At 42.3% G+C, this 24,233-nt stretch overlaps 1 protein-coding gene across 2 annotated transcripts in view; it reads left to right on the forward strand.

Annotated features, from left to right (window-relative positions):
• LOC129829997 (metabotropic glutamate receptor 4-like) overlaps window positions 1–24,233 on the forward strand; it is a 242,751-nt gene that overhangs the window by 197,202 nt on the left and 21,316 nt on the right. The window contains exons 6-8 of one of the 2 annotated variants that reach the window (XM_055892098.1): window positions 1,908–2,108; window positions 16,039–16,175; window positions 17,513–18,448. In XM_055892098.1, the coding sequence (XP_055748073.1) occupies window positions 1,908–2,108; window positions 16,039–16,175; window positions 17,513–18,448 (1,274 nt within the window). Of the gene's footprint in view, window positions 1–1,907; window positions 2,109–2,406; window positions 9,066–16,038; window positions 16,176–17,512; window positions 18,449–24,233 lie in introns of those variants that run through there. The other variant, XM_055892099.1, reaches the window with a different exon arrangement.

Consider the following 24,233-nt stretch of genomic DNA (forward strand, 5'->3'; position numbering starts at 1 on the left):
GCAGTCAGGCCCAATACCAAAGGTGGGGACCTTGGCTGGTGGTGGTGGTGGTTTTTCCTTCTCATTGGCGCTGTAATAATAACAACTGAGACAAGCCAATTAAAGGACAGTGGACTGCACCACTGTCACTCTCTCCATGCAGGCGCTGACAGGGCAGCGGCTAATTGCGGGACCAGGATGTTAATTGAAACCTTGCATGGTGATTAACACATTTCCAAAGCATTGAAACAACCTCTGCTATGATTAATATACACCTGTCATAACTAATTACATTGATACTGAAGAATGATTAGGCCTGTCTTGCAGTCCTCCTCCATCACACACTCTAGCCTTGATTAACACATCTCTGATGAATAGTAGAACATGCCAGATTAACAAGACCTGTCGGTCAGTTGTGTTCTTTCTACTTCAAAGGAACCTTTCCAAAATAAATATATTTATTAGATATGTAGATTTCTTGTCTCAAGAGAACTCTAATTTGAGTTGTAGGTCTATACCAGACATATTCCGAAGTGCAATAAAGTTTTGGAATGCAGTGATATGTGTTGAGATGTAAATGTATGCTAAGAGAATTTCCTCATCAATCAGAAATAACTGGACCATAATACAATATATGAAACCATTTTCTTTTTTATATAATTAGTATTTGGAGAAAAGGGTTACACTAACTAATGTCTGGAACAAATAGCATGTAATTGGCAACTTTAATTTCTGCCAAGCTCCAAATAAATGAAGTATGGGTATGAAGGGTAGATTGACAGTAAAGCAATCAGAACACTCTAAAAGGCTATCATTTGCTTGATTTCCCTTTTCTTGCAATCAGTGCTGTTCAGCCATTTCACTCTCTGAGGTTGGTTGGTTGTTCTGCTATGCAGTACATTAAAAAACTGCAGTCTTATTGGGCATACCATGTCAAATTCATTGAGTCAGAGTGTACAGTCAAAGTTGAGAAGCTGTAAAAACAAAGGGCAACTAATAACAAAGCCAACTAAACTCAGTAAAAAAAGAAACGTCCCTTTTTCAGGACCCTGTCTTTCAAAGATAATTCATAAAAATCCAAACAACTTCACAGATCTTCATTGTAAAGGGTTTAAACACTGTTTCCTGTGCTTGTTCAATGAACCATAAGCAATTAATTAACATGCACCTGTGGAACGGTCATTAAGATACTAACAGCTTACAGACGGTAGGCAATTAAGGTCACAGTTATGAAAACTTAGGACACTAAAGAGGCCTTTCTACTGACTCTGAAAAACACCAAAAGAAAGATGCCCAGGGTCCCTGCTCATCTGTGTGATCGTGCCTTAGGCATGCTGGGCAGATGTGGAAACGCACAATCCCTCCATCAGTGCTCAGACTGTCCGCAATAGGCTAAGAGAGGCTGGACTGAGGGCTTGCAGGTCTGTTGTAAGGCAGGTCCTCACCAGACATCACCGGCAACAACGTCGCCTATGGGCACAAACCCACCGTCGGAGATGCACTGCAGTGCTTAATGCAGCTGGTGGCCACAGCAGATACTGACTGTTATTTTTGATTTTGACCCCCCCTTTGTTCAGGCACACATTATTCAATTTCTGTTAGTCACATGTCTGTGGAACTTGTTCAGTTTATTTCTCAGTTGTTGAATCTTGTTATGTTCATACAAATATTTACACATGTTTAGTTTGCTGAAAATAAACGCAGTTGACAGTGAGAGGACGTTTCTATTTTTAGCTGAGTTTATTTGCTGAATAGTAGGGTAGAGTTGGATTTACAATAATTTAATTGCTTACGAAAAATGTTAAGATCCACTGTAATACAAAAGTGCTTTTATTCTCTTTGGACTAAGTGTTATTACAAGAGTGTTTGTGTTATGCTACGTATAATGACTGAATTGAACAGTAACTCCTATCTTTGTGTCCCTTTAGACCACGAGCGGATCGGGAAGGACTCGTCCTATGAGCAGGAGGGAAAGGTCCAGTTTGTGGTCGACGCAGTCTACGCCATGGCTCATGCCCTACACAACATGCACAAGGAGCTCTGTCCAGGCAATGTGGGCCTCTGCTCCAAAATGGAAACCATCAATGGAACCATGTTGCTCAAGTTCATTCGCAAAGTCAACTTTACAGGTTTGTTTTTGTAATGCACAAACTACAAACACCTGTGAATATATGCAAGATAGCAGATACACACAAAAAATACACAAACACTATACAAATATACACATTGGCAAAGGCATCAGCATTTCCTTCAGTATTTCTCTCTAAGACAATGCCTTACCATTCATTTGTAAATAGGCTTTATCAATTGAAACACTCTTAAACCCTTGCTTTGTTCCTTCCACCACATTTAGCTTGAATGATGTGTCTTACTATTGTAATTATTTCGATAACAAACCGTAATGCAAGAAACATTGTGTTTCTACAGCCAAATGAAAGATTCCAGAGTCTTCCAGAGAGCAGCACGAAAAATGCCACTCCCAACAAATCCGCAAAGAGAACATAAAAGCAAAATCAAGCTGCTATTGCAGGGGAGCAAACCAATATTACTAGCTTACTGTTACTCAGTCCAGAGAAACTAATCAGCATTTGTATGGAATCTCTTTTGCCAGAGAAGCATTTGAAGTGGTGGTAGTTCACTGCACTGTTGTACACTGCAGTCAAAAGAAGAGAAAAAACATTGTGTTGTTGTAATGGAACAAGCTTTAAGAAAAATACACTAGTTGTGGCTGAAATATCAAACAAGACAGTGGACATTTGATTAAAATCAGCTGGACTGTATAAAGCTTGGTTATTGATAGCTTGTAGATCGATTGAAGATCAACATAAAACAAAAGTTCTAAGATGATTAACACTTTAGTCGTGGAACTCAATACGGTTTAGCTGACAGAAAAGTCGCCCACACTGTCTTAGTCATTTTATAAACCTGAAAGTGACAACCTCATCTCCAGTCCACACAGGTGTTGAAATGTCAAGGAAAGACAAACTCAGATCGCCTAATAACCAATTGTGTGAGTGTGACTCATTGGCCTGCTAGGCTATTTTAGAGTACGGTCTCTGTCTGATGTCACTTTCATCTGTTCTAATAAGGTGCTGCTAATTATACATCAACTGAGCAGAAGGTCAGAGTGATGCAGAGTGGAGGCAATCAGACATAATGCAACATGTGCATCCTGACATCCAAGGACTGCTCAGACCCCCCCTTAGAGCTAATTATATGGTAATAGGTGCCCTATTTGAATGGAGGTAGAGGAAGGCACAATCCAAATCGAGAATGGAAGGGAGAGCCGTAGGGTCAGAATAGAATAGAATAGCTGAACAGCAAAATGGAGAGCTGCCTTATCACAGGCTCGTATTAACCTTCCATAGAGGTGTGCTGCTTCTTATGCACAAAAGGTGACTCTATCAGGCAGAGTGTATATTGAGTAGGCATACCAACCAATCACCACCTCCGTAGAACAACGTCTACCTCTGCAGCTACCTGTTCAGCTTTGTAACTGAGATGATTACTTCAGATCCTGACCTAAATGGCTCATCACCAGGCATAGCCACACTGCACGTAGGCTGCTCTAGCAGCTCCTCACTCCCGTTCTGTGCTTCAGGGTTACTCTCTGTTAAGCTCGACCTGAGAGCTGTTGCATTTTATTGCTTTGAATGTACACACATTTCCTGAACGCAACACCGCTCATTTGTCTCAATGTATCACGTTTCAGATAAGACCCAGATGCAGACAACGTCGAAGTAACAACAGTTTATTAATCAAACAGGGGTAGGCAAAAGACAGGTCAAGGGCAGGCAGAGGTCAGTAATCCAGTTAGGTGGGGCAAAGGTACAGGAGGGCAGGTAGGCTCAGGGTCAGGGCAGGCAAAAGTCAGTATTCCAGAAAGGTGGGGCAAAGGTACAGGACGGCAGGCAGGCTCAGGGCAGGCAGAATGGTCAACACCGGGAAAACATTAACAATCGAGAGACAGGAGCAGAGGGGAAAACGCTTGTAGGCTTGACAAAACAAAACGAACTGGCAACAGACAAACAGAGAACACAGGTATAAATACACAGGGGATAATGGGGGAGATGGGCGACACCTGGAAGAAGGTGGAGACAATCACGAAGACAGGTGAAACAGATCAGGGTGTAACACAATGACTTAACTTTAATTAACTCAGTTCCCTTCACTTAAAGGGAATATTGTCTGTCTGCAAAATACAATAAAAAGGGAAACCTTCTCTTAAGGAATAAGCTTAGTTCTGTTATCATGTTTTCTCCTTTAGACAACCAATTACAAGTTCTTCCCAAAATGGAGACAACATGCAAATTATAATTAGAACATTTCTCATATTTCTCAACTTGGTGATTATATGTATCCAGGTCACTCTCATTTGGGTGTTTGTTCTAACACAATATGAAACAAATTGGCCCAATTTTCGAAACTCAGCACAAGATGCACAAGTTCACAGCCTGAACCAAAGTTCAGACATTATGTCACGCCCTGGCCATAGAGAGGCTTTTATTCTCTATTTTGGTCAGGCCAGGGTATGACTAGGGTGGGCATTCTAGTTTCTTTATTTCTATGTTTTCTATTTCTTTGTGTTTGGCCGGGTGTGGTTCTCAATCAGAGGCTGCTGTCTATCGTTGTCTCTGATTGAGAACCATACTTAGGTAGCCCTTTTTCCACCTGTCTGTGTGGGAAGTTGACTTTTGTTTAGGGCACGTAGCCTTTAGCTTCACGGTTTGTTTTTGTAGTGTTTGTTGTTTTGTTCTGCGTCATTTTTATTAATAAAAGAGAAATGTACGCTCACCACGCTGCACCTTGGTCCTCTTCTTACGACAGCCGTGACACATTAAGCTCCCTTTTGACATCTAGCCATCCCACTGCTCTCACCTTCATGTCCAGTTCACTCAGTCTCCAACCTAGCAGTACCACTCCCCTATGGAAAAGGACTTAGAAAACCCTTTACATGCATTACTGGAATACTTCTCAGTAATAAAACTACAGGTATTGCATTTAAACCTAAGATGGCCTAAAAATCAATGCCAAAAACACATTACCGGTAGGATCTATTGCTGTGAAGTCTTACTGTACCTTAGAAAGTAGAATTTAAAAGGTTTTAAGGAAGAGAACAGGAAATGTTGACATGATCTCAGTGTATTCTGGGAACTAGAAGCACCCATGCTGACTAGAGGAAAGGAGACACCTGGCCACTCCAGATATTGTTGACAAAGTTGATTCTTATGTTAGGCCTACCACCGTATTGTCTGTGTCGTTTCAGAAACGTTTCTGTTGCGCTGGCTAGACTGTATATTTTTTTTTGTGATAGCATAACTTACATTGTGAAGTCCCTTGGTTCAAAGAAAACACGGTTAGAGATAAAAAGGTCTAAATACCCATATCCATTACACTAGAACCCATCGGCTTCGCGTTCATTAAAAGCATTGAGCTGTTAGATTTTTGTGATTTTCGCATGGCTGAGATTGTTGCTGAGACTGTTGCTTTAGCTCACAAAATGCAATATTGTTTGTCTACTTTTGAATTCTTCAAACAATGGATACTTTTCCTCATTGCGCGGCCTTAAGCAAAGCCTAGCACATATAAACTTGCTGTTTTGTAAAGCCAGTTAATTGTTGTAACTGCCTGCGCATGAATGTTTAATTACAGAGTGGGGAAGCATAAACGCCAAATGCCATCCTCCCTGCCAGGCAACTAACAAATTACGTGCCACAACAAACAGCAAGGGGAGGGTAAAATACAGCATGGAACTCAATGCATCACCCTTTTTGAGTTTTGTGTCACATAGAGATGACAGGGAGAGGCTGACAGGACAATCAGCCACAGCATTGGCCTTAGCTCTGCTCAATTGGATGACTAATAACCAGGAAAGGCTGGGCCTCCATTTTGAGTGGTTGTAAATTATAGTGTGTCACCACCGAATCCCTGTGTTTTCAAAGCCTACTTTTGCATTTACAGCGAAATGTAGGAGATTGTGGTAATTGTGTATCTTTCACTGTTAGCTTGGTTGCAGGATTCTGAAGCAGTAACAGTGGCATAGAGGAGATGATGTCTCGTAGAGATATACTTTAACTAGTGATTTATTCAGTTTTTTCCTGATTGACCCCCAGATATGATTATGGATTTGTGGTTTGCATGCAGCTCACTTGAGACATTTAGGGTAAACCACTGTGCATACATTACAGACCTTACCTCAAGCATTGTCAACTGTTTTTCTGAAGTTCCTTATTGAATGTTCAGACTCAAGAACAACCCCTGGAAAAGCCTATATTTATACCACATGCGGTACCGATATGTAGGTTAAATGCCAAGACACAAAACCACCGTCATGAAATGTATTTATGGATAATATTTTTTACATCTAACCTTTATGATTTTAGTACAATGCATGCCATCTTTACATAATGTAAACAATTCAAGTGCTTAGAATAATATGCAGTACTTTTTATACTCCAAATACTGTAACTATCAATTAGTCAGTCAATAATTGGGTCAAGATCATTGGTTCTGGAGAATGTATTTCAGTTGACTGTGATTTTATACTGGACTATTTTACCACTCTTCAGACCCTATAGACTATTGCTTCACAATTTAACCATATGATGCCAGTTTTCTTTACACATTCGAGAAGTGCAGGCTTTGACAGTGACAAAACTACAGCAGAGCAATAACCTCTGAGATAATGGAGATGGACTTCTTTCTTACAATAGCTGCAGGCAAGAAGCCCAGTCCACAGGCCTAGAATGCCACTAAATCTTTTCAAAATACAAAATGATATAGAGAGTTGACACCTTAAAATACTTTTTTGATTTATCAAATGCCCATGGGAGCCTCTTGAAGAAGTAAAGTGTGCTAATTCCAGTCTATTTTCCATCAGCTTCTTTAATGAATGACTTCTAATGGTTACCATTTTTATCTGGCACTGGATAAACCTTTCTAATTCAAACTCAAATCTTTTCAATTACTCACAGAGTATTTAATCAAAATGATTTGAAAAGTGACTCGTATATGAATACATTTGGAGTAGTTTTAGTGTCGTGAGAAATGTATACAGTGGAGGCTGCAAGGCATTCTCATGTCTCACCACAGATAACTTAAGTTTGCAAGCTGAGAATATTGGCTTTTGATCTGCTCTTCAGTGCTGACATCCTTTGACTTGTGGACATTGTCCCCTTGGAACATATTCTCTTTAGATATAGACACAGTGACACCTTTACCGCATGAAACGCCTTGTAAACTCAGCAAAAAAGAAATGTCCTCTCACTGTCAACTGCGTATATTTTCAGCAAACTTAGCATGTGTAAATATTTGTATGAACATAACAAGATTCAACAACTGAGACATAAACTGAACAAGTTCCACAGACATGTGACTAACAGAAAAGGAACAATGTGTCCCTGATCAAAGGGGGGTCAAAATCAAAAGTAACAGTCAGTATCTGGTGTGCATCTCCTCCTCATGGACTGCACCAGATTTGCCGGTTCTTGCTGTGAGATGTTACCCCACTCTTCCGACAAGGCACCTGCAAGTTCCCCGATATTTCTGGGGGGAATGGCCCTAGCCCTCACCCTCTGATCCAACAGGTTCCAGACTTGCTCAATGGGTTTGAGATCCGGGCTCTTCGCTGGCCATGGCAGAACTCTGACATTCCTGTCTTGCAAGAAATCACGCACAGAATGAACAGTATGGCTGGTGGCATTGTCATGCTAGAGAGTCATGTCAGGATGAGCCTGCAGGAAGGGTACCACATGAGGGAGGAGGATGTCTTCCCTTGTAATGCACAGTGTTGAGATTGCCTGTAATGACAACAAGCTCAGTCCGATGATGCTGTTACACACCGCCCCAGACCATGACGGACCCTCCACCTCCAAATTGATCCCGCTCCAGAGTACAGGCCTCGGTGTAACGCTCATTCCTTCGACGATAAACGCGAATCCGACCATCACCTCTGGTGAGACAAAACCGCAACTCGTTAGTGAAGAGCACTTTTTGGCAGTCCTGTCTGGTCCAGCGACAGTGGGTTTGTGCCCATAAGCGACGCTGTTGCCGGTGATGTCTGGTGAGGACCTGCCTTACAACAAGCCTACAAGCCCTCGGTCAAGCCTCTCTCAGCAAATTGCGGACAGTCTGAGCACTGATGGAGGAATTTTGTGCTCCTGGTGTAACTCGGGCAGTTGTTGTTGCCATCCTGTACCTGTCCCGCAGGTGTGGTGTTCGGATGTACCGATCCTGTGCAGGTGTTGTTACATGTGGTCTTTCACTGTGAGGACGATCAGCTGTCCATCCTGTCTCACTGTAGCGCTGTCTTAGGCATCTCACAGTACGGACATCGCAATTTATTGCCCTGGCCACATCTGCAGTCCTCATGCCTCCTTGCAGCATGCCTAAGGCACGCTCACGCAGGGACCCTGGGCATCTTTCTTTTGGTGTTTTTCAGTCAGTATAAAGGCCTCTTTAGTGTCCTAAGTTTTCTTAACTGTCATCTTAATTGCCTACCGTCTGTAAGCTGCTAGTGTCTTAACGACCGTTCCACAGGTGCATGTTCATTAATTGTTTATGGTTCATTGAACAAGCATGGGAAACAGTGTTTAAACCCTTTACAATGAAGATCTGTGAAGTTATTTGGATTTTTACGAATTATATTTGAAAGACAGGGACCTGAAAAAGGGACGTTCTTTTTTTGCTGAGTTTATTTTGAATCTCCTTTCAATATCTTAGCTTTCTCACCGATTAACTTTCACAGCTGAGATCTGAGACCTGACTTGCACGGACACCTATGTGTATTGCTTTGACGTCTTGGCATGTGTGATGTCAAGTGCCACCAAAATGAGCTACAACCATATTTCAAAGGGCTTGGGGTAATGTGCAATGGAGGGGAGGAGAGAGAGAAGGAAAGAGAGAGAGAGTTACTCTCCATGGCCTTCTCTATTTAATCGACAGCCACACTAATTTGGGGCAGCTGGCTGTGGTTCTCTACTCTCGGCTCCCAACAGAAAATCACAGGATCCCCAGACCCATCATTTGACACAGTGAGGAGTTTTTGGGATGGCTCAGGACCAAGCAGGCACACACAGAGAGGGAGAGGCAGGGATAGGTAGTGACAGGCAGGGGAGGGAGGGAGGGAGAGGCAGAGGGAGGCAGGAAGAGGGAAGGAGTGGCAGGAAGAGGGAAGGAGTGGCAGGAAGAGGGAAGGAATGGCAGGAAGAGGGAAGGAATGGCAGGAAGATAGAAAGAGTGGCAGGAAGAGGGAACGAGTGGCAGGAAGAGGGAAAGAGTGGCAGCAGAGAGAGGGAGAGGAAGGGAGAGGCAGTGGAAGGCAGGGGAGGGAGGCAGAGAGAGTGAGGTAGAGGCAGGGAGAGGCAGCGGGAGGGAGTAATAGGCAGGGAGAGGCAAGGAGAGGCAGGTAGGCAGGGGGAGGGCAGGGGAAGGAGGGAGGGAGAGGCAGGGAGTCAGGAGGCAGGGGGAGGGACCTTACTGTGGTAATCAGGCTCCATTCTGTCATTAGCCAGCGCTCAGAGAAGGGACTTTGAGGGCAACGTCTAACAGAGAAACAAGCAGAACAAAAGAGTGTGAAATGATATGCGAATGGCCACAGACATGGGAAGTCCCACATGGCTGTCATCCTCCCTTTTACTCCACTCATTAATAACAGTATGGTAGAAGACTCATGCCCCAGCACTTACAACACAGTAAGCCCTTTTATAGAGTAATGCTGTTAATACACAGTATATGATGAAAACAAAAACATCTGATTTCCCAGCTACAGCTTTAATGAATAAACAGACTACTTTATTACACTGTCTCAGGTAATAAAAATAGTAATAAAAAGACGATTGAATTATTCAGCTGCACATGTGAATATAGAGCTAGAGGGCAGGTATAGCGCACTCGAGTGGCGAAGGGGCTCCCGAGTGGCGCAGCGGTCTATGTCACTGCATCTCAGTGCTAGAGCCATCACTACAGACCCTGGTTTGATTCCAGGCTGTATCACAACCGGCCGTGATTGGGAGTCCTATAGGGCAACGCACAATTGGCTCAGCATCGTCCGCGTTCGGGTTTGGCCGGGGTAGGCCGTCATTGCAAATAAGAATTTATTCTTAACTGACTTGCCAAGTTAAATAAAGGTTAAATTTAAAAAATACTAATGAAATATACATCTAAGAGATCAGCTTCTAGTTTTGTGCCAACATCTATTAAGCTGCTCAACTAATATTTATATTTGTAAATATGTCTATATACAGTGCATTCGGAAAGTATTCAGACCCTTGACTTTTCCCACATTTTGTTATGTTACAGCCTTATTCTAAAATGCATTAAATACCGAATAATGCATGTCAATCAAATGAAATGTATTTGTCACATATGTTGTGACTTTACTTTCATTAATCTGATGACTGTTACTTATAAAATCAACTAATTAAACAACAACATGTTTAATTGTTACACGATTAAATTAATTATGTAAAAATGAGGTCATTTGGAATTTGGGGCACCACGAGAGCTGTTGTTTAAAGAGTTACCATCTTCCGAATTAATCTTTAAAAGTCTTTACCGATCACATCCATAAAACAATCAATGTATTAATCCTAATCTTGTATCATATCCTCATTCTGAACAGTCATAACCTCCTGCATCTGCAAAAACCCCAGCATTATAATTTAAAACTTATAATTCAGTACTACACAAATTGGTTTAATTATTTATTTACTAGCTCACTAAATATGAACACAGGATAAAGATCCACACTTAATACATTAAGAAAAGGTCCCTAGCGGACTGACACAACATATGGCGGCTTGTTACAAAGAAGATGAAAAGGGAGGAAGAGAGAGAAAGAGACACTTATCGTTGATACATTTTAGGAACTACTCTCACAGTAATCATATACTTTGCACACGAACCACCAGCCATTTGAAGTAAGAAATCATGAATGTATTTATGTTTAAATGCCTTTGTTCGATGTGGATATCTGTCGGAACCAGCTTTCTCAGGAAGTGTATTGGGCCTTTTTGCGGCATGCTTGTAAGGCTCTGATTGTCCAAAAAGGGTAACCCCCTCCGTCTTCTACTGTTGTTCACTGTGGAAGATGCTCGTTGGAAGAAAGGCTAGCTAGCCATGTCGACGGTTCCCATTGGTGATGAAAGAAGTAGAATAATCAACCAAACATGTACTGCAGGCTCTAGTTTTATCTAATCTTGACTTTTGCCCGGTGATATGATCAAGCGCTACAAAGAAGGACCAAGAACAGAGGAACACGTCTTGCCCTTCAGTGTACACAGAGGGATAATGTCAACAGTATACATGTCGGTCTCTCTTTGCTCAAAGTAGAGGAGAGATTGACTGCATCAATTCTTGTTTCTGTGAGAAATATTAATGTGTTGGAAATTCAAAATTGTCTGTATAATCAACTTACTGTAGACTGAGTATACAAAGCGTTAAGAACACCTGCTCTTCCATGACAGACTGACCAGGGGAATTCAGGTGAAGCTATGATCCCTTATTGATGTCACTTGTTAAACCAACTTCAGTCAGTGTAAATGAAGGGGAGGAGATAAGTTAAAGAAGGATTTTTAAGCCTTGAGACAATTGAGACATGGATTGTGTATGTGTGCCATTCAGAGGGTGAATGGGCAAGACAAAAAATGTAAGTGCCTTTGAATGGGGTATTGTAGTAGGTGCTAGGTACACCGGTTTGTGTCAAGAACTGCACCACAACTGGGTTTTTCACCTCAACAGTTTCCTGTGTATATCAAGAAGGGTGCACCACCCAAAGGAAAATCCACAAACTTGACACAACTGTGGGAAGCATTGGAGTTAACACGGGCCAGCATCCCTGTGGAACGCTTTCGAAACCTTGTAGAGTCCATGCCCTGAAGAATTGAGGCTGTTCTGAGGACAAAAGGGGGGGATGCAACTCAATATTAGGGAGGTATTCCTAATGTTTTCTATGCTCAGTGTGTATTTATACACACACCGATGCTCGTCAGATGTGGCAGGACTTGCAAACTATTACAGACTACAAAGGGAAGCACAGCCGCGAGCTGCCCAGTGACACGAGCCTACCAGACGAGCTAAATCACTTCTATGCTCGCTTCGAGGCAAGCAACACAGAGGCATGCATGAGAGCATCAGCTGTTCTGGACGACTGTGTGATCACGCTCTCCGTAGCCGACATGAGTAGGATGTTTAAACAGGTCAACATAGACAAGGATGCGTGGCCAGACGGATTGCCAGGACGTGTGCTCCGGGCATGTGCTGACCAACTGGCAGGTGTCTTCACTGACATTTTCAACATGTCCCTGATTGAGTCTGTAATACCAACATGTTTCAAGCAGACCACCATAGTCCCTGTGCCCAAGAACACAAAGGCAACCTGCCTAAATGACTACAGACCCGTTGCACTCACGTCCGTAGCCATGAAGTGCTTTGAAAGGCTGGTAATGGCTCACATCAACACCATTATCCCAGAAACCCTAGACCCACTCCAATTTGCATACTGCCCAAACAGATCCACAGATGATGCACTCTATTGCACTCCACATTGCCCTTTCCCACCTGGACAAAAGGAACTCCTATGTGAGAATGCTATTCATTGACTACAGCTCAGCGTTGAACACCATAGTACCCTCAAAGCTCATCACTAAGCTAAGGAACCTGGGACTAAACACCTCCCTCTGCAACTGGATCCTGGACTTCCTGACGGGTCGCCACCAGGTGTGAGGGAAGGTAGCAACATATCTGCCACACTGATCCTCAACACTGGAGATCCCCAGGGGTGCGTGCTCAGTCCCCGCCTGTACTCCCTGTTCACCCATGACTGCATTGCCAGGCACGAGTTCAACCCCATCATTAAGTTTGCAGACGACACAACAGTGGTCGGCCTGATCACCGACAACGACGAGACAGCCTATAGGGAGGAGGTCAGAGACCTGGCCGGGTGGTGCCAGAATAACAATCTAACCCCCAATGTAACCAAGACTAAGGAGATGATTGTGGACTACAGGAAAAGGAGGATCGAGCACGCCACCATTCTCATCGACGGGCTGTAGTGGACCAGGTTGAGAGCTTCAAGTTCCTTGGTGTGCACATCAACAACAAACTAGAATGGTCCAAACACACCAAGACAGTCATGAAGAGGGCATGACAAAGCCTATTCCCCCTCAGGAAACTAAAAAGATTTGGCATGGGTCCTGAGATCCTCAAAAGGTTCTACAGCTGCAAAATCGAGAGCATCCTGACCAGTTGCATCACTGCCTGGTACGGCAATTGCTCGGCTTCTGACCGCAAGGCACTTCAGAGGATAGTGCGTATGGCCCAATACATCACTGGGGCAAAGCTGCCTGCCATCCAGGACCTCCACACCAGGCGGTGTCAGAGGAAGGCCCTAAAAATCGTCACAGACCCCAGCCACCCCAGTCATAGACTGTTCTCTCTACTACCGCATGCTCTACTACCGCATGGCAAGCGGTACCGGAGTGCCAAGTCTAGGACAAAAAGGCTTCTCAACAGTTTTTCTCCCAAGCCATAAGACTTCTGAACAGGTAACCAATGGTTACCTGGACTATTTACATTGTGTGCACCCCTCCCCCAACACCTCGTTTACGCTGCTGCTACCCTCTGTTCATCATATATGCATAGTCACTTTAACCATACATCCATGTACATACTACCTCATTTGGCCCGACCAACCAGTGCTCCCGCACATTGGCTAACTGGGCTATCTGCATTGTGTCCCACCTCCCGCCAACCCCACCTTTTACGCTACTGCTACTCTCTGTTCATCATATATGCATAGTCACTTTAACCATACCTACATGTACATACTACCTCAATGAGCCTGACTACCCGGTGTCTGTATATAGCCTTGCTACTCTTATTTTCAAATGTATTTTTACCGTTTTATTTCACACACACACACACACACACACACACACACACACACACACACACACACACACACACACACACACACACACACACACACACACACACACACACACACACACACACACACACACACCTTTTTTCGCACTTTTGGTTAGAGCCTGTAAGTAAGCACTTCACTGTTGTATTCGGCACACGTGACAAATAAACTTTGATGTGATATACACACACACACACACACACACACACACACACACACACACACACACACACACACACACACACACACACACACACACACACACACACACACACACACACACACACACACACACACACACACACACACACACACACTATTGAGTTCCTCTGTCCAGTGTCTGTGTTCTTTTGCCCGTCTTAGTCTTTTCTTGTTATTGGCCAGTCTGAGATATGTCTTTTTCTTTGCAACTCTGCCTAGAAGGCCAGCATCCTGGAGTCGTCTCTTCACTGTTGACGTTGAGACTGGTGTTTTGCGAGTACTATTTAATGAAGCTGCCAATTGATGACTTGTGAGGTGTCTGTTTCTCAAACTAGACACTCTAATGTACTTGTCCTCTTGCTCAGTTGTTCACCGGGGCCTCACACTCTTCTTTCTATTCTGGTTCGAGCCAGTTTGTGCTGTTCTGTTAAGGCAGTGGTAAACACAGCGTTGTATGAGATCTTCAGTTTCTTGGCAATTTCTCGCATGGAATAACCTTCATTTCTCAGAACAAGAACATACTGATGAGTTTCAGAAGAACATCTTTGTTTCTGGCCATTTTGAGCCTGTAATCGAACCCACAAATGTTGATGCTCCAGATACTCAACTAGTCTAAAGAAGGCCAGTTGTATTGCTTCTTTAATCAGGACAACAGTTTTCAGCTGTGCTAACAATTGCAAAAGGGTTTTCTAATGAACAATTAGCCTTTTAAAATTATAAACTTGGATTAGCTAATACAACGTGCCATTGCAACACAGGAGTGATGGTTGCCGATAATGGGCATCTGTACGCGAATGTATATATTCCATTAAAACAAATCAGCCGTTTCCATCTACAATAGTCATTTACAACATTAACAATGTCTACACTGTATTTCTGATCAATTTGATGTTATTTTAATGGACAAAAAATGTGCTTTTCTTTCAAAAACAGGGAAATTTCTAAGTGACCAGAAACTTATGGACGGTAGGGTATATATAAATATATTAAACAGCACGATCATTACACAGGTGCACCTTGTGCTGGGGACTCTAAAATGTGCAGTTGTCACACAACACAATGCCACAGATGTCTCAGGTTGAAGGAGCATGCAAGTTTTTACCACAGACCACGTGTAACCACGTCAGCCCAGTACCTCCACATCTGGCTACTTCACCTGCAGGATCGTCTGAGACTAGCCACCCGGACAAGAGACTAGCCACCCGGACAAATAATTTCTGCCCAAAGTCTCAGAAACTGTGTCAGGGAATCTCATCTGCGTGCTCATAGTCCTTACCAGAGTCTTGACCTGACTGCAGTTCTGCATCGTAATCATCTTCAGTGGGTAAATGCTCACCTTCGATTGCCACTGACATGCTGGAGAAATTTGTTCTTCCTGGATGAATCGTGATTTCAACTGTACTGGGCAGATGTCAGGCAGCGTGTATGGCGTTGTGTGGGCGAGCGGGTTACTGATGTCAACGTTGTGAACAGAGTGCCCCATGGTGGTATGGTTATGAAATGGACAGGCATAAGCTACGGACAAAGAACACAATTTCATTTTATTGATGGCAATTTGAATGCTCAGAGATACCGTGACGAAATCCTGAGGCCCATTGTCGTGCCATTCATCCGCAGCCATAACCTTATGTTTCAGCATGATAATGTCCCCATGTCGCAATGATTTCTGATCCATACCCCTACCTTTTTTTTAAGGTATCTGGGACCAACAGATGCATATCTGTATTTCCAGTAATGTGAAATCCATAGATTACGGCCTAATCAATGGATTTCCAATCATTTATACTGTAATTTTTGTGTTCTATGTTGTTAAGTACCTTGTGTGTAGCATTCTGTCACCAAACATGAAGTTCACTCTCAGGAAATAAACATTATTTGAATTGAATACATATGGTTTATTAACAAAAATGTCCCTCTTAATTATTCTGCAGGAATTGCTGGCACTCCAGTGATCTTCAATGTGAACGGAGATGCCCCTGGTCGCTATGAGATTTACCAGTACCAGATGAAACACAACACCACAGAGTATAAGATCATCGGCCACTGGGCAGACCAGCTTCATTTAGATGTATGGTTATTTATCTCTCTATGACTTCCACTTGTTTATTGCATGGCACCCGTCAAGGTTTTCAGTAATGTGAATCTAAGTAAATACTGTGTACAGTTAGAAGTGTCTGTGAAGGTTAATACAGTACATCATTTTTGGGTGAAAAAAAAGATGCACTGACTAAAAACATGTCTTTTTAAACCATGATATAAATGTATTTGTCATTACTGTATACATAGCCTCAGTCATTGGACCAGCACCTTGCCTTGAGTTGGGTTGCTTTATCAACTAAGTTAAGTCATGCAGGACCTGAGACTTATCTATATCACGAAAGGACAGTAGATATCAGGGGCCAGCTGTGGGGTTACTGTTGCACACCAAATCCATTTTTACAATTGTCATATTCCCCCATAGCTGTTTTGGAATGCAGGCCCAGGAATAGTGGTAAGAGGAAGACATATTCAGGAAACGTAAACAACCATGTTGTCATTCAGAGATTGTTTACTTTGCTGATTCTGATTCTACCACAGGCCATTTCAAGTAACCATCAGGCATCTGAAACATATGGTAATAAACGAAGTAGGGGCAATAGGACAAGACTGCTATGTGGTATTACATTATGTCAGCATATTACTGCATTTGCTTGTTCTTAAAGAATGCTTATGTGGCTGAGAAGGGGACACATATGTAGTTTCCTGCGGAGTTATAATTAACGAACAATGCTGTATTCCATGCTTTAGATAACATCTTTCAAAGTAATGACTTTGTGATTGAAAAATGGTGTAGTCGTCTTGTTAAATGGTGTTCACCATCCTTAAAACAGATGTCTTTTATCCCAACATCCTTGTATTTTGGGTGTTGAGAGTGTTTAGATTAATTCTAATCCAATAAAAGGTAATTTAATTGGGGCGGCAGGTAGCCTAGTGGTGAGAGCGTCGGACTAGTAACTGAAACGTTGCAAGATTGAATCCCTGAGCTGACAAGATAAAAATCTGTCGTTCTGCCCCTGAACAAGGCAGTTAAACCCACTGTTCCTAGGCCATCATTGAAAATAAGAATTAATTCTTAACTGACTTGCCTAGTTAAATAAAGGTAAAACAACTTTAATTGTGCATATGTAATATTCCTTTTTAATATGCAACAACAAAAACAAGATAGTTGTGGCCACACAATCTGATCAGTGTTAATGCTTATATACTCTAAACTTTTTTCTGCAAATGTTACTCTAAGTTTATCCAAATTTCATCATGCCTATTCATGGAAAACATGCATTAATCAAGTACCCTTTTTATGACTGTTTAACGGTCACAGACAGATAGATAACTCTGTTTAACTGTCCTTCACCTTCTTTCCACCAGACTAAGGAGATGCGGTGGCCTGGTGGGACACTCCAGGTACCCCAGTCTATCTGCAGCCAGCCCTGTTGTCCTGGGGAGAGGAAGAAAACAGTCAAAGGTGTCCCCTGCTGTTGGCACTGTGAGCGCTGTGATGGCTACCAGTATCAGGCTGACACCTACAGTTGTAAGATGTGCCGCTTTGACCTGCGGCCCAATGAGAACCACACGGCCTGTGAAGCCATCCCCATCGTCAAGCTGGAGTGGAGTTCCCCCTGGGCTGTCATCCCTGTACTCATCGCTGTGCTGGGCATCATGGCCACCATGTTTGTGGTGGGCACCTTCATCCGCTACAACGACACGCCCATCGTTAAGGCGTCAGGGCGCGAACTCAGCTATGTGCTGCTGACGGGCATCTTCCTGTGCTACGCCACCACCTTCCTCATGATCGCTGCCCCTGACGTTGGCATCTGCTCCCTGCGACGGATCTTCCTGGGTCTGGGGATGAGTATTAGCTATGCAGCGCTGCTCACTAAGACCAACCGTATCTATCGCATCTTTGAGCAGGGGAAGATGTCAGTGAGCACCCCCAGGTTCATCTCCCCGGCCTCCCAGCTGGTCATCACCTTCAGCCTGATCTCAGTTCAGCTCCTGGGGGTGTGTATCTGGTTTGGTGTGGACCCGTCTCAGGCTGTCATCGACTATGAGGACCAGCGCACGTCCAACCCGGACATGGCCCGTGGCGTGCTCAAATGTGACATCTCAGACCTTTCTCTGATCTGCCTGCTTGGCTTCAGCATGCTGCTCATGGTCACCTGTACGGTGTATGCCATCAAGACCAGGGGGGTGCCAGAGACCTTCAACGAGGCCAAGCCCATCGGCTTCACCATGTACACCACCTGTATCGTGTGGCTAGCCTTCATACCCATCTTCTTCGGGACCTCACAGTCAACAGAAAAGGTAAATGTTTATTTTGACAATTTAACTCTTTAAATGATGCTATAAATTCTCTTATTCTTTCAAAATAATGTCATTTTAAATATGTTTTGCTGTTGAATTTTTTTATGTTATGATAGGAACATTTCAATTTATATCTTCAAAATGGTCTTAAAACAATGATGTATGGAAGAATTTAGTCATCCTTGACAGCTATTACTTATACTATTTTCTGTTTTCATGAATTTTCCAACGTTGTCTGAATGAACTCACAAAGATTCCTAAAAAATAGCGTGTAAGTAGTAAGCACCATGAGGACAAGACAATTAAATTCACGTGTGAGCCAAGGATATCACATTCACGTGTGAGCCAAGGATTGTCTGACAGTTTTTCCATTTGGAGGTACGCTTTGCTCCTGCAGTTTAATGTGAGAAAAATGACTCACTCAAATTGCTCTTGTTGTATAACGTCAGTCTCTTATGTGCGTGGATGCCTCAGCTATTCATCGTGTGATAAGATGTGTTGCTTTCTGTTCCACTCAGGGGATTACCGGGCATTGAGTGCTGACTTGTGCGGATAATTCATTTCACCCAAGTTTGTTTGGATTTGCTTTCTTTAATTGTGTTTCCTCGAATGTGTTTGATTTTGCTTCATACTTTAGTGATAGGGGAATGCCAAGTAGTCAGTCAATCAGTACACTCTGATGTGCAACGAAATAAATGACAGACGCTCAGCACAACACATGCAATGAAAATCACAGCTTTTGATAACAAGTGCCTTATTGGGTAGAAATGCACTGTCTGTGGCATTGTCTTTCTACTGTAATCTTCGGACAGTGGCTTGTCATTTGATTTGGAACGTTGTATTTTCTGATGTGGATGGATCAGCCATCAAAAACAAGTTAACAAATAAAATGACGTGCATTTATTTCTGAAATGGGCAGCTTTGAAATATCGGCTACGTTGGACAACTGTTAGATATGGTTTGTCATGTTTTCTTACAGAAACACTTTAAGTGACTGAATCACCAAGCTATACAGGGGTAAAAACTATTTCTCCCAAACTTTCAGCACACATCTTCCAACATATGTCAGGTAGACATAAGTGTACAGTATATACTACACACACTTTGTTTGTATTGCATATTTGAAATATAAATAATGTTTTACTATTTTGACAATTTGAACTGCAAAAAAAATCTAAAATAACCTGTAATAGAAGGCTAATCAAAATGAACACTATTGTACATGGTTCTCCCTTTATTGCAACTTTCTCAAAATGTTGCAGTAGTGACAAATTTAGTGCGGTGGTAAGGAATTCCTTACCACAGCAATAAATGTGTCACTACTAGTGCACAGTAGTGATCATTTTGATTAACCTTCTATTACAGATTCATTTGAAAACATTTTTGCAGTTCAAATTGACAAAATAGTAAAACATGATTTAACTTGATTTTTAAAACCTTTACTTAGAGAAATATCTCTATGGTTCTCTGTAAAATGTTCAATGTTGATTGTACTGTATGAATATTAAACTTGATCGATTGAATTACTTATGCATCTAATTATTTATGTTAGATGTTTAAATGATCACTTTAGCCCCCTCAGTTTTAGTTTCATGTCCCTATATAAAAATAGCTACAAAGTTAAAACGATTGAGTGACAGGTTGGCGCCCCAAAAAATCTGTATCTCCACTGCACTGTGTTGCTGTGTGTAGGCAGCCTGATCTAAGACTAGACATAACATAGTAAACGTAAATCCAGAACATTAAAATGATGATATTTTGCAATTGGTACATAAGATATAAAGTAACTTAACGATGCAATATGCAGAAATCTTTCTGGAATTTCATGGTTGCTAATATTCTAGTTGTTCACCTAATTTCAGTTGATGTCACAAAACAATCAGTCATTGTGTACGTAATTCTTTGTACCATCTAAACCACTGTGAAATATATTTTCCATAACCAAAAATATTGTATTTTCAGCTGTTGAGGCTGGTGTACAAAACGTAAGGTAATAGATGCAAAAACTAAACTTAATAAGAATGGGAAGCATAGAAATAGTGCACATAGAACAGATCTACCGCTTCTTAGGCTTGCTTTCGGTGAGAATGACCTACAGTATAACTCAATATTTCCATGTGAACTTGGTTGAGTCGTCTAAAAAGTTACATAATGCAGTTAAGGCAAAAACATATTGTACATTTTGCAAATTCATAACATATTGTATGAATATGGACTTTTCCAATTAATACATACCATATGAAATGCAACATATCATACTAAATGCAGCACCTGTCACGCCCTGACCATAGTAAGCTGTTTTTCTCTGTGTTGGTTGGGGTGTGATAGTGACTAGGGTGGGTCATCTAGGTGTATTGCATTTCTATGGTGTTCTGGTATGGTTCCCAATTAGAGGCAGCTGTAAGTTGCCTTTGTGCACTCCAGTAGCGTCACCTTTTGTTTGTGCTTTTGTTGTTTTGTTTAGTGAGTTTCTCTTTATTAAAATTATGTGGAACTCTATGCACGCTGCGCCTTGGTCTCACTCATACGACGATCATGACAGCACCTTGGATTTACATATAGAATAATACGAAATGCTCTGAGACCAGTTTGCAGCAGGGGGGCAATGGAAAGCCACTGGGCGGTCAGAAATGAATCCTTTGGATTTCCATGAAAAGCGTGAATAAACGCTTTCTCATCTCACAATACGCCTACACCTGTAATATTAGATTTTGGTTTAGACTTACCGTGTAATATGCTTCACTCTTAGCTAGAGCTGTAAAAAGTGTTAGTGTTATTAGCCTTAGCTTATTTAGCTAGCTCTAACCAGCTAATCTGCCACGAAGGATATCAGAAACAAAGGAGAAGGAGTGATGAGCAGTAGCAGCAGTATCAGCATCAAACCACTGTGGCTACCACCAAGCCCAACAGCGGTAGTGCTCCCGAGCTCCAGCTAGCTCCGTGTGCAGAGCCTACCCACCCTTCCACAAGCGCCACCATAATGGCTTCACAGCCGCCTCCATCTTTGACTGTTCCTGATGAGCTTGGAACAGAGGAGCCAGCCCAGGTTAGCCTAGAATCTTACCCTAGCCACAGGTTTTCTGTCCTAAAACGTTAATTTAATAGCAACTGGTTCATAGGAAGAGAGTAGCTGGAATACTTGGTTGCTGCAGATGCAACATTTTGTTTCCCATGTCGAAAGTTCTGTGTTGGGTCCAATGCTAACGCAGACAAGGCCTTCACCCAAGCTGGGTATTCTAACTGGAAGCATGCTATTGATAGTACTAAAGGATTTGCTAGGCACGCATCAAGCGAAGAGCATTTGAAATGCACTGCACTGTGGTAAGAAAAACTAGTTCTAAGTGCTATGGGAACATTGGTGTCAACACTTGTTAATGATGGGCAGCTGGCAAGAAATTGTATGTATTTTTTGGAGATTGTGGACATTATTGGGTTCCTTGTTTCAAACCAGCAACCACTGAGGGGGGCAGTGGACTTTGTCTATGATGGAATATACTCTACGAAAAGACAAGGGAGGTGTTTAGCACCATACCCCACAATGCTATATACACGTCACAATATATTCTAAATGAAATCATAGCGCTCATGAGTGATATTGTCACTGAGGAAATAGTTAAAGAAATCTGAGAATCTTGGTACACACTGAAGGTAGATGGGACCAAGAATCCTACTTGATCTTAAAATATATCCATTATCACTTGTTACCTGGATGAAAACAATAACGTGCGTGAGCGGTTGCTGCCAATGGCAACTCCAAATATGGTGATTCTTTATCACTTTCAAAACTCGTTCTTACCAAGCTAACAAAGGTTGGCCTAAGCACAAAAAATATACTTAGTCAATGTTATGACGTTGCTAGTGCCGTGTCAGGATAAAAAGGGGGAAATGCAGAAAATATTGCATGACAAAGTAAACAGAAGTGCAATATGTTCACTGTTTCAACCACCAGCTTCACTTAGTGGTCGCTCACGCAATGTCATTTGAGAATGCGCTGGAGGACATTAATATCTGTGACTCACTCTACAAGTTCTTAAAGAAACCAACAGTGGCTGCCCTGTACACTGGATAAACCTTGAAAAGGCTACTGGATCAAAGGTGAACCGGACACCTGGCTACTGTGTCAGTGATTGTTAAAAGTTGTTACAGAATTTTCAAGTTCCTCTCTGACATCGAATGCAGCCACCATGGTACAAAGAATCCTCAGTCTTCTCGATCCTCCAAATAACTTACTCCAGGCAAAGCAACAGATCTTTACACTGTAGTCAAAGTGTTCCTCAGTGCATTGGAGTGTGTCAAGAAGCTGAGGTGTGACAGCTAGTTCGAAGCCATTTGGGCACAGTGCGGTGCCAGTGGCACTGACGCACCACCAGCTCCAAGCAAACGATGACGTTATGTAAGTAAAAATCTCCAGCCACACGTGGTGGACAGTAGGCCAGCAGAACAGAGGAGAAGATACTGAGTAAAAGTCTGTTCTTCAGCACGTTGGATGAGGTCATTGGTGAAATGTCAGAATGATTCAGAGAACGTAACAGCCAGCTGGCAGAGGCTCTGTGTGCCCCTTGACCCAGCTAGATCTAAGCAAAACAGATTTGGTGGAAGCAGAGCTTAGATTCACTTGACAGTTTTTGCAGACTGAAATCACCTGCTCTGGCTCCAATGAGGACCCCACTTGATATCATGCCGAGATTGCTGACCGTGCTTACTGGATTGACTTTTGCGGCTTCCACAGCTACATGCGAGAACTCATTTTCCACTTGTGTTCAGTCAGCACAGAAGAAGCATGCTACACCTGAGGAATGCTCAACTAATCCAACAAGCCTTTGAGGGGGATCTTCAAGAATATTTCGGAGAGAATGTAATGATAGATTTCTCAGGAAGTTTCACAGTGCATGAAGGAAGCTTTTGAAAAGATAAGATTGTTTCAATCTGTGGGGGTTGTTTATCAAAATCTTGCTTTAGTGTGTAGGGCTCTGTAGCATGGTGCTGATAGAGCGCAGCAAGATTTTGTGCCATTGAACCTGTCACTTCTTGGTCAATAGATTTTTTTTGTGTTTATTATGGTATAGCGTAATATAAGCAGAATTCTATGTAATTCGAGTGCAAGAATCCAAATTACTCCCCTGTATATAGCTACATATTGATATGTTTTATCATAGAAATAGATAAACCATAACAGAAGGTATCCTTTCTTGGTAGCCTATTTTAATTAGTGTAAATGAACTGTATGTATTGGAAACTAATTTATGGTAGGCTGGCATTGTTTAATTGATTACGTTGGTTGAATTTGATTCACAGAAGCGTATTGTGCCATATCACAATGTGTTGCTGAACTCATGAGCGGGTAAAATAATTTTCCATGTTTGAAGCGGGCCTGTATAGGCCTATTTATTTGTCAAGACAGCACGACGAAGGAAGACCTTCAACACGTAAATACATGCATTACTTCTTACCCAAATGGGCGGAAGTTCGGGAAAAGGTATTAGGATTACTGTGAGCGTAGTGTCCCAAATGTATCCAGGTGTTGTCTCTCTTTCTCTCCATCTTTTGTAACAAGTGTCATATTGTGTTAGTCCGCTGGGGACCTGTTTCCATGGTATTACGTTTTTAATCAATAACCTATACCGTGTGTGTGTGTATCCTGTGTTATCATTTAGTTCGTTAGTAAATAAATAATCAAATCAATTTGTGTGGTATTGTAACGGTCGTCTTCCTCCTCTTCGGATGAAGAGGAGGAGTAGGGATTGGACCAAAGTGCAGCGTGATGGTTTGACATAACGACGTTTAT

Source organism: Salvelinus fontinalis, chromosome 31 (assembly GCF_029448725.1).
Source record: "Salvelinus fontinalis isolate EN_2023a chromosome 31, ASM2944872v1, whole genome shotgun sequence".
NCBI classification, from domain to species: Eukaryota; Metazoa; Chordata; class Actinopteri; order Salmoniformes; family Salmonidae; genus Salvelinus; species Salvelinus fontinalis.